The sequence below is a fragment of the Mandrillus leucophaeus genome, unplaced genomic scaffold (assembly GCF_000951045.1).
Source record: "Mandrillus leucophaeus isolate KB7577 unplaced genomic scaffold, Mleu.le_1.0 Scaffold544, whole genome shotgun sequence".
Lineage (NCBI taxonomy): Eukaryota > Metazoa > Chordata > Mammalia > Primates > Cercopithecidae > Mandrillus > Mandrillus leucophaeus.
In genome coordinates, this window is record NW_012105853.1 from 329,296 (window position 1) to 342,937 (window position 13,642).

The 13,642-nt window shown below is 36.6% G+C and overlaps 1 protein-coding gene across 3 annotated transcripts in view; it reads right to left on the bottom strand.

Moving 5' to 3' along the window:
* STK4 (serine/threonine kinase 4) overlaps positions 1 to 13,642 on the bottom strand; it is a 107,518-nt gene that overhangs the window by 54,071 nt on the left and 39,805 nt on the right. For all 3 annotated transcript variants that reach the window (XR_001007944.1, XM_011997615.1, XM_011997616.1), the window contains one exon: positions 524 to 681. Coding sequence is in view for 2 of the 3 variants with exons in the window: in XM_011997615.1 (XP_011853005.1) it covers positions 524 to 681 (158 nt within the window). In the remaining variant the exon portion in view is untranslated. The remainder of the gene's footprint in view (positions 1 to 523; positions 682 to 13,642) is intronic.

A 13,642-nucleotide genomic window follows, 5' to 3' on the forward strand; every position in this document is an offset into this window, starting at 1 on the left:
GTTCCACAGTAGAGAAAGGAAAATACATCCAGTTTTTCATATGAAACTGGAATAATTATATATTCATCTTCTGAAAAAACTGAGAATAATCCTTTCAGCAGGGTTAAAATTAGGAGAATAGTTAGCAAAACAACAAGGACACCACAAAACAGCGTCAATCACCCTCCAATCTAATTCTTAAATATAAAATCAAAACCCCAAATAAACTATTAAAGACAGTTGCAATTTCATTTGATGATTGAACACTTCTCTCACCATGAACAATTTCAAACTGGACAAAAAGAAAAAGTGAATATGGATTTTGAAAGCAAAAAAGATGCCACTAATCAGGGACCAGAGAACTGCTCAAACATCAATCAAAACATTGTCCTTCAGCTCAGCAGACACTGTCAGGGATGGTTTAGGAGACTCAAAATGCATAAGAAAATGCTTGGGCACTTTCAGTGAAATGACGTAATTGAATGTGTGATGTTTCAAATAACTTGCCCCAAAGACATAACCATTTACTTCCAACACTACTTACAAACTCGTAGTCTCCATCCTGTGGTATTTTCCAATCTGAAGAATTTTTCAGTGGACCAGGTACACTCTTGCCAAAGCTGTTGATCTGGTTTTCCTTTTCTTTTTGTTCAAAATATTCAAGAAAAGATGGTTTTGCAGGCTGCATGGTCTCATCCCTTCCTGAAAACCAAGAAAAATGAAAAATGAAAAGAAAATCTCTAAAATTTTAGATAAGTTTAATAGACCTACCTCCAGATGGGCTATAATCTCTGGATCAGTGGATATTTCGGTTAAAGGACTCCTTCAAGAATCTAGTGAAACTAGAGAAAAACGCACAAATGCTTGCTCAAAAAATTCTCATGGAATTTCAGAGGACTTAAGATTTCCCCTAAAATACATTCATAGATTTCCCTGGGGTCCCTTTTCCTAGATGGAAAGATTTGGGTGATGCAATAATTCTGATAATCTGCAAATAACACATTTGGAGTCTCCTATAGCAAATAGCCCCTATAATATTTAGAATGAAACAGAAGCAACCAAAAATATTTATTTAGCATCTATCATATACAATATTCTCTACAGGCACTTAAGTAGGAAGAGGGGATGATACAGTAGGGTGACTTTCTTTGATAATCTCATAATCTAACTGGAATAATGAGAAAAATATACATGAAAAAGAAAACATAAATAAATCACAATTAATCCATTCTATGAAATATTATGTAACTTTAAAAATACTATCTACGTACGGCTTACAATAAACTTAAGGGAAAAAACAGGATACAGTATTATATATACAGTAAGATTTTGACTCTATAAAATCATATATAGGAGAAAAAAAAACTAGGGGAAAATACCCAAAATGTTAACAGGGTTCATCTCTGGTAGCAGCACTATTGGTGATTTTATTTGCTTCTTACGAACATTTTTTAAAGAAGATGGTATTGAACAGGTATTAAATAAATAGAACTGATTACAAGAATTATACGTGCCCAGTTCTTGCAGGCTGTGTGGTCAGGGAAGATTGGTAAAAGGGGACTTAGACTGGGCCTCAAATCATCCTGGAGTAAAGCATCAGCAGTTACAAAGCAGCAGTAACCATTAAGAGAGCAGAATACAGCAGCTATTAGTTACTAGTAACAAGAGCAGAAAGAATAATTTTACCTGGCATGATTTAAAAATCAAGCTAGCTGAATGCACCTGTTTCAAAGGTTGAAGTATCTTTGTGCCTGTGATTAGTATTCTAATATAGGGAGATACAGGAAGTATTTTTCATTGCTTTCCATGAACATAGGGGTTTATATGGCCCTTTCCCACAGTAAACAGGAAAAACAACCAGAAGGTTCAGCACCTTAAGAAGCAGATAAGAAGGTATCTAGAAGATAAAGAACAGCAAGTGTTTCTCTCCAGGCGCCCTTGGTCTATGCAATCTTACTTATTTCATGACACTTCCTAGTCCAGTTTCAGGCCACCCGCCCTACCTCTCAGAACATTTGTTATTTTTCTCACTATCACCATTGCTAAGATCAAGAGCAGCCAATCCCATATCTGCCCACATCCACACACTGCCAATGGCTTCCTACTACACTGTTTTCTCCTCACTAATTAAGAATTAAATACATTATTTGCTAGGACCAATCAGCAAGTATATAGTGTTTTGTTTTGTGTGCTCTAGGTATGATGTTAGGTACTTTTCATGCTTGTTTTCATTTTTAAATTAAATTTAAGGCACTACTTCATATATAGTTCTGCAGGAACTACAACAAAATAAAACTTGTAAAAATGGTGGTGCATTGGATTTGCCAATGAGTCGGGAAACTATGTTCTTTTGCTCAGTCCCCTCCTCTCAGACCACCAAAGGAGAAGACTGGCTCAGAGACAACTCTGCAGCAATCTTACACATAATCCTACACATTAAAAAAAAAAAAAAAGTATTCAGAGAACCCCCTAAAGTCAAGCAACTTCAAAAGTGCTGCAAACTGCTGGCATATATAATACACAGTATACTTTTATACAAAATATCTCAACCCGCTGAACAGAATAGAAAGCTTAGAAACAAAATAAAAAGTCCAAATGGCTACCTGAATAATGGGACAGCTATTTGAGAAAAGATTAAATTGAATCTATATCTCATACCTTAAGCCTGGAAAACTCCAAATGGATAAGAAATCTAATTGCAAAAAATGGAAACCTTTAATACTGAAACAAAACGTGTGAATGCATTTAAAACCTGGTATGGAAAAGACTTTCCAACTATGATATAAATCCAGATATAATTTTAAAAATGGTTAAAAACCTTTTATGTGAAGAAAACACCACAAATTTTAAAAAATTAATAATCACACATACAAACCTCATAAGCCAAGACAGAAGACAAATGACAAGCAAATACCATTAAAATGTTTTAAAGAATTTTCTTTTTATTTAAAGAAAATTTTAGCCAGGCGTAGTGGCTCACGCCTGTAATCCCAACACTTTGGGAAGCCGAGGAGGATCACCTGAGATCAGGAATTCGAGACCAGCCTGGCCAACATGGTGAAACCCCATCTCTACTAAAAATACAAAAATTAGCTGGGCGCGGTGGCAGGAGCCTGTAATCTCAGCAACTTGGGAGGCTGAGGCGGGAGCATCACTTGAACCCAGGAGGTGGAGGTTGCAGTGAGCCAAGATCATGCCATTGCACTCCAGCCTGGGCAATAGAGTAAGATTCCACCTCAAAAAAAAAAAAGAAAAAGAAAAAAGAAAGAAAGAACATTTTAAGAATTATTTATATGTTAGGGAGATAAGCTCCCAAGACCTTCTTAAATCAAGGGAAAGACAACAGAAGAAAAGAAGAAAACTAAAGACTTGAAAAGATAAAAAACACACAAAGATATCCAACGGGTCCTTAAACATGAAAAAATTGCTGAGCTTCACTCATAATAGGAGAAATTCAAATTAAAACTACTTAGAGGGACCATTTCTTACATTTCAGACTGGCAAAGCTTCAAAAGCTTGAAAACACACTATCTGCTGGCAAGGCTGTGGGGGCACAGGCACTCACACATTGCTGACCTGGAATGCAAAATGGCATAATCCCTGTGAAGGGGATCTGACACTATCTAAATATCAAAATGTGAAATTGGGAAAGGCACAGCAACTTGTTGTGTTGTATTTGAACTGAGGTATTATGACCTCATGATTTACAAAAAAAAAAAAAAAAAAAAAAAAAAAAGACATTTCTGAGCTTTCTTCATCAAAAGGCATTGGAGCAATGACACTCCAGTACAAATAAGCACGTGTCAGTGGCTCAGATACTGGTTTTCAAATACCATTTCCTGCTAAAAGGAACTAGAATTACTTAAGAAAAACAGGTGATTCCAAGTCTAAGGCAGGAAAATTACAAAATGGACCTGAATCTGGAATATTTTTTGTGCCAAAAAAAAAAAAAAAGCCAGCAAGTACTCAAAAACTGATGGGGACATATCAAAAGGATACATGAGCCACCTTGAAGGGCCCTCACTGGTAAATTTTGGGACACTCTGAGCATCAAAAAGAATGCACTCAATAAGAGATCAGAGCAATAATCTAAAAGTGAAGGAGGTTTGGGAGAGAAGTGAGAACTCTTCTTTAGAAACATTACTATTTACGCTGGGCACAGTGGTTCACACCCTGTAACCCCAGCACTTTGGGAGGCCAAAAGAGGAGCATCCCTTGAGCTAAGGAATTTGAGACCAGCCTGGGCAACATGTTGAGACCTTGACTCTACTAAAAATAAAAAAAATTAGCCAGGCATGGTGGTACATGTCTGTAGTCCCAGTTACTTGGGAGGCTGGGAGGTCAAGTCTGCAGTGAGCCATGATCATGCAACTGCACTCCAGCCTGGGAGACAGAGTGAGACATGGTCTCAAGAAATAAAAAGGAAAAATCACTCTTTGACCACTTTATTGTGGTAACAAAAAAGAGCATCTCCTTTGTAGGAAATACAAACAAAAGAGGATATCTTCTTTCTTAGGAAATACACACTTAAAATTTGAGAGTAAGCTGCATATATCACACACCCACCTCTCTCTTTTCATTATTTCTGTCACTTGTGTCTATTTATCCATCCATCCATTCATCTTTATATATGCACAGATAAATGACTAAATTGAGTTTATCAATAAAAATGGTGACTTCTGCACAGAAATAACAGGTAATTTAAAACTTTTTCTCCAATGGAATTTACAAAAACCATAAGGGCATCATTCTTGTTTAAAAAGTATTATATCCAACAATATATTTCTATGGTTCTTCATTAATTCCTTTCAGTTGCAATACAGGTGGACTTAAGAAATTGAATCTTTAAACCAAGGATGATGAAACACTAAAGATAACATTTCTGTGGTCTAATTCTAAACCATGTCATAAAAATCAAAGAAATGTCTGTTAAGCGAGAATATAATCATTTGTCTAACTTCTGTCACTGTTCAGATGAAAAAGTGAGAACATCTGCCTTCCTCATATTTGAGTTCTTCTTTCTTACCAAACCACTTAAAAATTTCTAATTTTTGAAGTTAAAACACCAACTGTTCTTTGTCTCTTTCAACAGTGAAAATCCACAAATAAGGAAGTCTATCTAAAATATATTTGCTTTTACCTTCTGATATCAATAGCAGGGACCTGATTATACCTGACATTTACTAGAATTCAAATTTCCAAAAACTAAAGTGAAATAAAAAGAGAAGTTTTTTATCTAATCACATATTTAGATATAAGCTGCAAGTAAAATGCACATATGTATTAGAAATTTAATTATAGCAAAATATTTAGTTAAAATGTTACATTTATCAGACTGCCAAAAAGCTGAAGTTGATTTTGGAGACAGAAGAATGGAAAAATCCCTCTCCTCAAGTTTTATGTTATGTATATTTTACCACAATAAAAAAAAAAAAAAAAAAAAAGAAAAGGAAAGTAAATCCCTATTCTGCAGTTCAAAGATTTAGATTCCAGTTCTGACTATACGATCTTGGTAAAACCACAGGTTCCCAATCTGCAAAAAGAAGACACAGGGCTAGATTACATCTAATGTTCCCTGAAGCTTTGAAAAGTTCCAGGATTTTATGACTTGGCAGTACCATATGAAAACACATTTATACTCAGTTATTAATAACTATTCAAAAGAAGAAGTTCTTATCTCTAGTAGGATTATGATACTGGATGCCTCTAATCTAAAACATGCTACAACTAGATGTGTACAGGCATAAAGCAAAGACCAAAGTGAAAAGTAGTTGAGACTCAAGAAATATTTTAGTGACAAGAATATCTCTGATCCTTTGAATTTTTTGTTGTTGGTGGTTTAACACATGGAAGAGGTGGCTCAAACTGTAATAAAGATGTCTAGAGATACAGATGATAATAATATTTTATGGAACTGAAGTGAAAAATTGAATGAACTGACTGATAGGGGAAGCTATTTTAACTGGCAAGAAACAGCAGACATTCAAAAAGTTAGCTGATCCTTGCATTTAGTTATTCCAGAAATTAAATGCCTCCACCATAATGGTTCTTTCCTTATGTGTGAGAGTGCTTCACCGACATGTTAAGTTTATATGAAGAAGACAGCATTCCTATTGTGAATAACACTGTCATTAAATTGCAGCACCTGTCCTAAGTCTGATTTTATAGACTGATAATAACTCTAAGTAAACAGATTTGCATTCCTATCACAATTAGTATCTAAGATAAATTATTTTTTTAAATGGCCACAATTTCCTCCTGGTATCTTCATCCTCGCCTTATGCCCTCTCACAATGACTCTGGGCCTGGTTATCTAGCCTGCTTTGGTCTTTGAGACAACAGCAAATGTATAGCAAGAAGAGACTTAAAAATTCTTGTGTAGGCTAGGCATGGTGGCTCATGCTTGTAATCCCACCACTTTGGAGGCCAAGGTGGGAGGACTGCTTGAGCCCAGAAGTTCGAGACTGGCCTGGGCAACATAGCAAGACCTGGTCTCTACAAATAATATATTTTTTTAAAAAATTAGCTGGGTGTGGTGGCATGCACCTGTGGTCTCAAATATTTGGGAGGTTGAGGCAGGAGGATCACCTGAGCCCAGGAGGTCAAGGCTGCAGTGAACTATGATCACACAACTGCACTCCAGCCTGGGTAACAGAGCAAGACCCTGTCTCAAAAAAAAAAAAAAAGTCTTGTACATTTTACCATAATATAAATAAACCTGAGCCTGCTAGATGGTGAAATACTACGTGGAAAGGCCCAAATCAGCCATCCCCCGCTGTTATGGCACCAGCTGACCACAGAGCAGAGCTAACCAGCTCAGACTAGAATTGCCTGCCTACCTGAGACCAACCTAACTGCCAACCTACAGAATCATGAATCAAGTTAAACAAAATGGCTATTTTAAACCACTAAATTTTAGGGTGGTTTATAATGCAGCAAAAGCTAACTGATATAGTTTCAGTATCTCTCTCTCTCACACATAAACATACACACACACACACACACACACACACGCGCGCGCGCCTAAACATACACCCCTAAATCTACAAAAACAGTTCTATTATTTGGAAACTTAGGTTCAAATTCAACAAACATTCACTAAATACCTTCTAAATGTCAGGCTTTCTACTAGGTGCTTTTGTATAACGGTCTCATCCAAACTGCATGACCACCATATAAAGTAGAGGAGGAAAAGCCTTACACTTAATAGGCATCTACCAAGTGCCCGAAAATGTACTATTATCACTTAATCCTCAAAGAGTCTTTTGAGATATGTGTTATTATGCCCCTTTTACAAGTGAGAAATTTGCAGAAGATCTCTAAGCTAGTAACCGACAAGGATGGGATTTGAATGCCAAATGTCAGGTTTTAAGTTTAGTGAGCTATATCTCATACTGTACAGTCTCTAAAATCAAAATAAAGATTCTTGACATGTTAGGACTGCCATCAAACTAAGTGCAGAAAGAGTGGGGAAATGTAATTTTCCCAGTAACCTTATCTTTGAACTTTTCTTTCAGTACCCTTTAGCTAGATAGATGATCAAGTGTGCTGGACAGCAGCCTATCAGGTTGAAAAGCATAATCATTCCAAGCTGATGAAAGGCCATGCTGTCCCCCAGGGCTTCAGCTGGCTGTTGGGTTTTTTTGTTTTAACTTGAGCTAGCGTATTTTTCCAGATGTATCCCAAGAAATAAAGATGTTCAGCTGAATGATAATACAAGAAACCTAAAGCCATAGAAAGAATGGACTCAAGAGAGAAATCAAGCTTTGAAAATAACCACATCTTGCTCTGATTCCTTTATCTGATGCAGGAAATGCATGAATTCATATACTAAGACTGGCCTATTTTTCTTTGTAAGCAGCATTTGTCAAGCTAAATGAACGATCTCTCTAAGCCTACAGACAAAGCAGTGAATTCATAAGCAACTGTATCTTCCATTTATTTTCCTTTGAAAAATGCTAGTAAAAGCAAAAGGAATCAACACCCAAATGTCTATCAGCTAATGAACAGATAAACTAAATGCAGTATATCCATACAGTGGAATACTATTCAGCAACAAAAAGAAATACTGATACATGCTATAACATGGATAAACCTTAAAAACATTATGCAAAATGGAAAAAGCCATTCTCAAAAGGCCACGTTATATGATTCCGTTTACATAAAATGTCCAAAATAGGCAAATCTACAGAGACAGAAAGTAGATTAATGGTTGCCCAGGGATGAGAGGAGAATGAGAATCGCTTCTCGGCCTTTTGGCTAAGATCAAGTGAGAGGAGAATGAGAAGTGACTGCTAAAAGGATTAGAGTTTTTTGAGGGGATGATAAAAATGTCTTGAATTCAATAGTGATTAAAGTTGCAACACCTTCTTAATATCCTAAAAAAACACTGAATTCTGTGCTTTAAAATGGCAAATTTTATGACATATAATTATATCTCAATTTAAAAATAGTGGCCAGGCATGGTGGCTCATGCCTGTAATCCCAGCACTTCAGGTGGCCAAGGCACGAGGATGGCTTGAGGCCACGAGTTCGAGACTAGCCTGAGCAACATAGTGAGACCCTGTCTCTACAAAAAAAAAAATTTTGTTTTAATTAGCCGGGCATAGTGGTGCACACCTGTAGTCTCAACTACTCAGGAGGCTAATGCAGAAGGATCACTTGAGCCCAGTTAAAGACTGCAGTAAGCTATGATCGTGCCAATGCACTTCAGCCTGGGCAACAGACCAAGACCCTGTCTCCAAATTAAAAAAAAAAAAAAAGTAGAACTTTAAAAATTAGATGTAGAACTTCAAAAATTAGATTGTGGTGATGGTTGCACAACTCTGTGAATAAACTAAAAACCATTAAACTGCACACTTTAAATGAATAAATTGTATGGTGTGTAAATTATATGTCAGTAACTCAATTTTTTTTAAGCAGCAAGACACCTTTCCTTTACTATTTGCTCTTATTTCTGGATTCATATGAAGTACAACATAATGCCTGGGTAGTCGTAACTGGGAAGAAGCTTGACCAAAGACTGAAGCCCACTGTTCCACTGGAATGACCATCTACTAGACCTTAAACTTCATGACCTTCAATTTCAAACCTTCATTTTCCAGACTGTCACTAAGTAAACCACAATGGTCAATCTACTATTTCCTTAACTCCTACAATGACTCTTTTCTACTTAAATCGTAATTAATTTTGTGCAAACCAGAGAATTGGGCAGAGCCTGCCTTTTTCCCTCTGTTTCGTGCATGAAAGTTGGCAGGAAAAAAAGAAAACAAAAAACAAAACAAAACAAAAAACTCTGGTATTCCTGCAAATGTTTTCCTCTGGCTTGGAATAACATGCCTTAATGTACAATTCTTATCACAGGGTTTGTTTTTTTCTAACATTTGTTATGAGTGCGTGGTTTTGGGTTTTGTTTTTGTTACCAGGCACCTAAGTGCTTTACATGTATCAGCTCATTTAATTACACTGGTTACTATCCAAGTAGCTGTGTATGGCCATAAATATTCCTTTGAATGTCCTTTGAAACCACTAAGAATTGTTGGAATCATAAGTTACAAGGTTCCCTGGAGCCCAGAATAACTCTTCCAGTTAAGCAGTTTTGGTAATTGCCTCTATATGAATTGACTTAATTTCTGGGCAATGGTGCTCTAGCTATTTTAATTCTGGTGAACTGAAATATATCAATTCAAAGAGATCTAAATCCAAAATTCAAAGGGTTACTAACTAGAGCAATAGTGGCAGCACATCTAAAAAGATAAAAATGTTCACAGGTGAGAATGGTCCGCATCTTGGTTCTTTCAAGAATTTCCTAATTGGTCTCATCTTTTACAGTCTTTTGAAACTCCATTTTATCACTTTCCTAGTCAAAGTGTCTTCAGATACCCTATTAACAAGAGAATCAGGTTCAAACTCCTTACTTTGGAATTCAAAGTCTTCCAAAATCCAGTCAACACCCACATCTGCTTCAGCCAACCTGAATACTGAAAACACATTTCTACCTTTCTGACTCTGCACCTGCCTGTAACATCCTTCCCCAGCCTTCCTGCATATCTGAGTCATTGCCTTCCTTTTCACAAATCCTTTGGCTTTTCTGTACCACTTACCTAGCATTTGTCTTAGTATATCACTACCTTCATATGTAGAGGTCCTTTCTCCTAAGTTGCGTCATTATCAAATACTATTATTTGAAGCGTCTAGAGTAATGCTCTATACACATAAGAAATTAGAACAATTAGAACAGTACACATGCCGTAAGTAATACATAATGATAATGACAAATGTCATTTAATATATAAGTTACTGAGAGCAGTGAATGCCTCATTTGGTTTTCATACTCTACACATTAATGACACATAGTGACTATCTAATAAACGCTTCTTGGTTGGCATTAAATATTCATTTTTAACAATAACTGATTCCAAATTGATATTTCTACAGCATAAACATTTGAAAAGAATCTGCTTTTTCTTCATAGATCCACTTAAATTGATATTTAAAAATGTATCTCCATTTTCTTGCTGAACAAAAGAAGGTCAGAAGAGCAAGCTTAGAGCACCAGAGAAATAATATATTCCATTAACTGATGAAGAAAGATTTATCTGCCTCTTAGGCTTAAGGATCAAAGTATATCTTTTGTGATTCACTTTCCTTTGTTCTTCATTACCATTATGCTACTGCCCTCTCTTGAAAAACGTATTTCCCCCATGGCTGTTCTCGGCTCTCCTCTTACCAATATAACTATACTAGAGTAGCTATCTTTCAAAACATATAGGCCTTGAGCCCTTCACCCAAGTTACACTGAGATCTGGTACTTTCATATCCTAAAATGTGGTCTGGCAGGGTGTTCTGAACGAATTTTCAGGCACCAGGAGTCTGTGCTTTTTGGCTCATTCCAAAAGAATCAAGAATGCTAATGGTTTCCAAAGATAAAAGTGGGCCCAACATCTGGATACAATAAGAAAAACTGCACAAACAATTAGGATTTAGTCTCCACTCCGGCAGGACAACCTTGAATTATTTTTGAAACTGTGAGAAAAACCTAAGTACCAAGATGTCTGCTCTTCTATTGTAAATCTCACCCACGAGGGAGCTACTGATAAAATGCACAGTGAACCACAGCAGTTATCTTTTGGGGGTGGAAAAAAATGCAGTCGGTAATAAATGCCACTGTATTAAGATAAGAGGCTGAAACTTTACAAAAGAAGGCTCATGTGTATCTAAAGTCTGGCCCTCTTAAAAATCTGTCATCTTGTATTCTGAGCTATTTAACAGATTCTCAAAACATGTATCATCTTATTGCCAAGGAATTTAAAACACATGGACACACACACACACACACACACACACCCCCACTCAACACACAGAGCCTCCTTCTCTCTTCTCTGCATAATGGTAAAATGTTACTGAAACTGACAAGTGACCTTCCCTTAGCTCAACCATGTTCATGAAGCCAGCACTCAGGCATTCTTGGGGTGGCACTTACAAAGCACCATTAATACCAAGAGTAAAAACTAAAAGCATAACTATCAAGAGAAAAGGAATTAGGAAGAAGAAAAGTAGCGCTGGTTGAAGAAATGTTTAGGTCCTATGAAAAAAACACTGTCATACATTAAAAGACTTATTATAATACCTACGATTTTTGAGCATTTACACACTAAATATTTTACACATACAATCTCATATCATCTTGACAAAACTACAAAATAGGAACTTTGGTGCCCCATTTTTTTAGACCAGGAAACTGAGGTTCAAAAAAGAAAGAACTTGACCAAGGTGACATAGTCTGTAAGACCCTCAGCGAGGTTTCAAGTCAAAGACTCTGATGCTATAAATCAATGTTCACTCCACTAATCCTTTGTCCTTCTCTTGCCCTTACTCAAAGATAGGGTTCCAACAAAATCAAATGTTTCCAGCTTTAGTTTTGGGGTGCACAACTGCACTAACGCTGTCTGAAACTCTCATATGATGCTGACTGTGAGTGGCAAGCATACACCAACACAATCCTCTGATGATAGTTGTTTAAATCCTGAAGGGATCAGAAGTTGGACAGTAAGGCTACTGTGGTAAAAGAAGTGTTAAAATACTTGCAGTACTTTATGTCCTAATTACTGTACTTGCAAATGCCATAATCTGAGTCAGAGAGAATAAGACAGATAACACACAAGGGAGACAATGTTCTAACAACCCCTTTCAAACAGAAGATGGAAAGCAAATAGGCTCTGAGTCAAGAATTTCTATCTTATGCAGCTCTGAAATTAGTATCTGAAGTTTGGTGTTGAAGTAAAATCATCTTGACAACAGCCTAGCCTTTCACCTGATTTCAACATGAGGAAACTCACAGCAACAATAGGTGCCTTCATGAAACAGGACATTCTGAGGAGCTATAAACACATAATGTTTTTACCACATAATACTATCTCAGTAATTTAACTAAAACATGTTTCTGAGTTGCCTTAACTCAATTATGTCATTATGCTTTAAAATTCCATTTCAAAGAGATTAATGTGGCTGTTGCTCTAGGAGAAAAATTAGAATCTTATGCACTAAGCACAAGTTTTAAAGAGGAATCATCACCTCACTCCCTTCAATTCACCGAATCTAATCTGAAGGCTTGGTCAGGAGAAACATTCTTTCAATTAGTCGTCCAAGTTCTGCCTCCCATTGACCTATTAAGCCTGGAGATAAGGAGGGGTGACCAGGGCTATGCATCTCTTGGGAATGTGGTAAGGACAAGAAAACCATGACATTATCGCCAATGAATCCTGAGAGGAAGAACCGCCGCATGTCAAATCTTTAGTGGATGAGTACATGTTATTACAAGCAGCCATCCTTTGGCTTGTCATTTCCTCACAAGGGGCAAAAGCATTTAACTGCTAAACTACAAATCTGTGCAAATCAAGCTACTTCAGTCGCTCCAAAATGTTTTTGTTATCTCTGCCTCTAAAAAAAAATTTTCTTTTTTGCTCTCAAACATATAATTGACTTTTTAAATATTTAATAACGTCGTGAAAGCTTGGATTCTTTCTACGTCAAGTATAAAATTAATCCTTTTCATTTTATTTTATTTTATTTTATTTTATTTTGAGACAGAGTCTTGCTCTGTCACCCAAGCTGGAGTGCAGTGGTACGATCTTGGCTCACTGCAACCTCCGCCACCCGGATTCAAGCAATTCTCCTGCCTCAGCTTCCTTAGTAGCTGGGATTACAGGCGCGCACCACTACGTCCAGCTAATTTTTTGTACTTTTAGAAGAGATGGGGTTTCGCCATGCTGGTCAGGCTGGTCGTGAGCTCCTGACCTCAAGTGATATACCCACCTTGGCCTCCCAAAGTACTGAGATTACAGGCATGAGCCACCGCATCCCGGACCCTTTTCATTTTAGCTCTAAATATTAACACCCTATTTCATAATGATCAAATAAAATGGAAGAAATTCTTCTCCTTTAAAAACAAAATGGTTACTTGAAAACAGATAATGGTGAAACTATTTTTCTGCATATTAAGATAAAAGAGAAAATATATAACAATATAAAACAGAAAATATGTAAAATTTTCCATCATTTTCACAGTACTACCAATTGTATTCAGTGCCACCAATATATTACTTTGGATGACATATGTTAGTAATACCAAAATTAACAAAACCTACAACCACACAGTGACAAT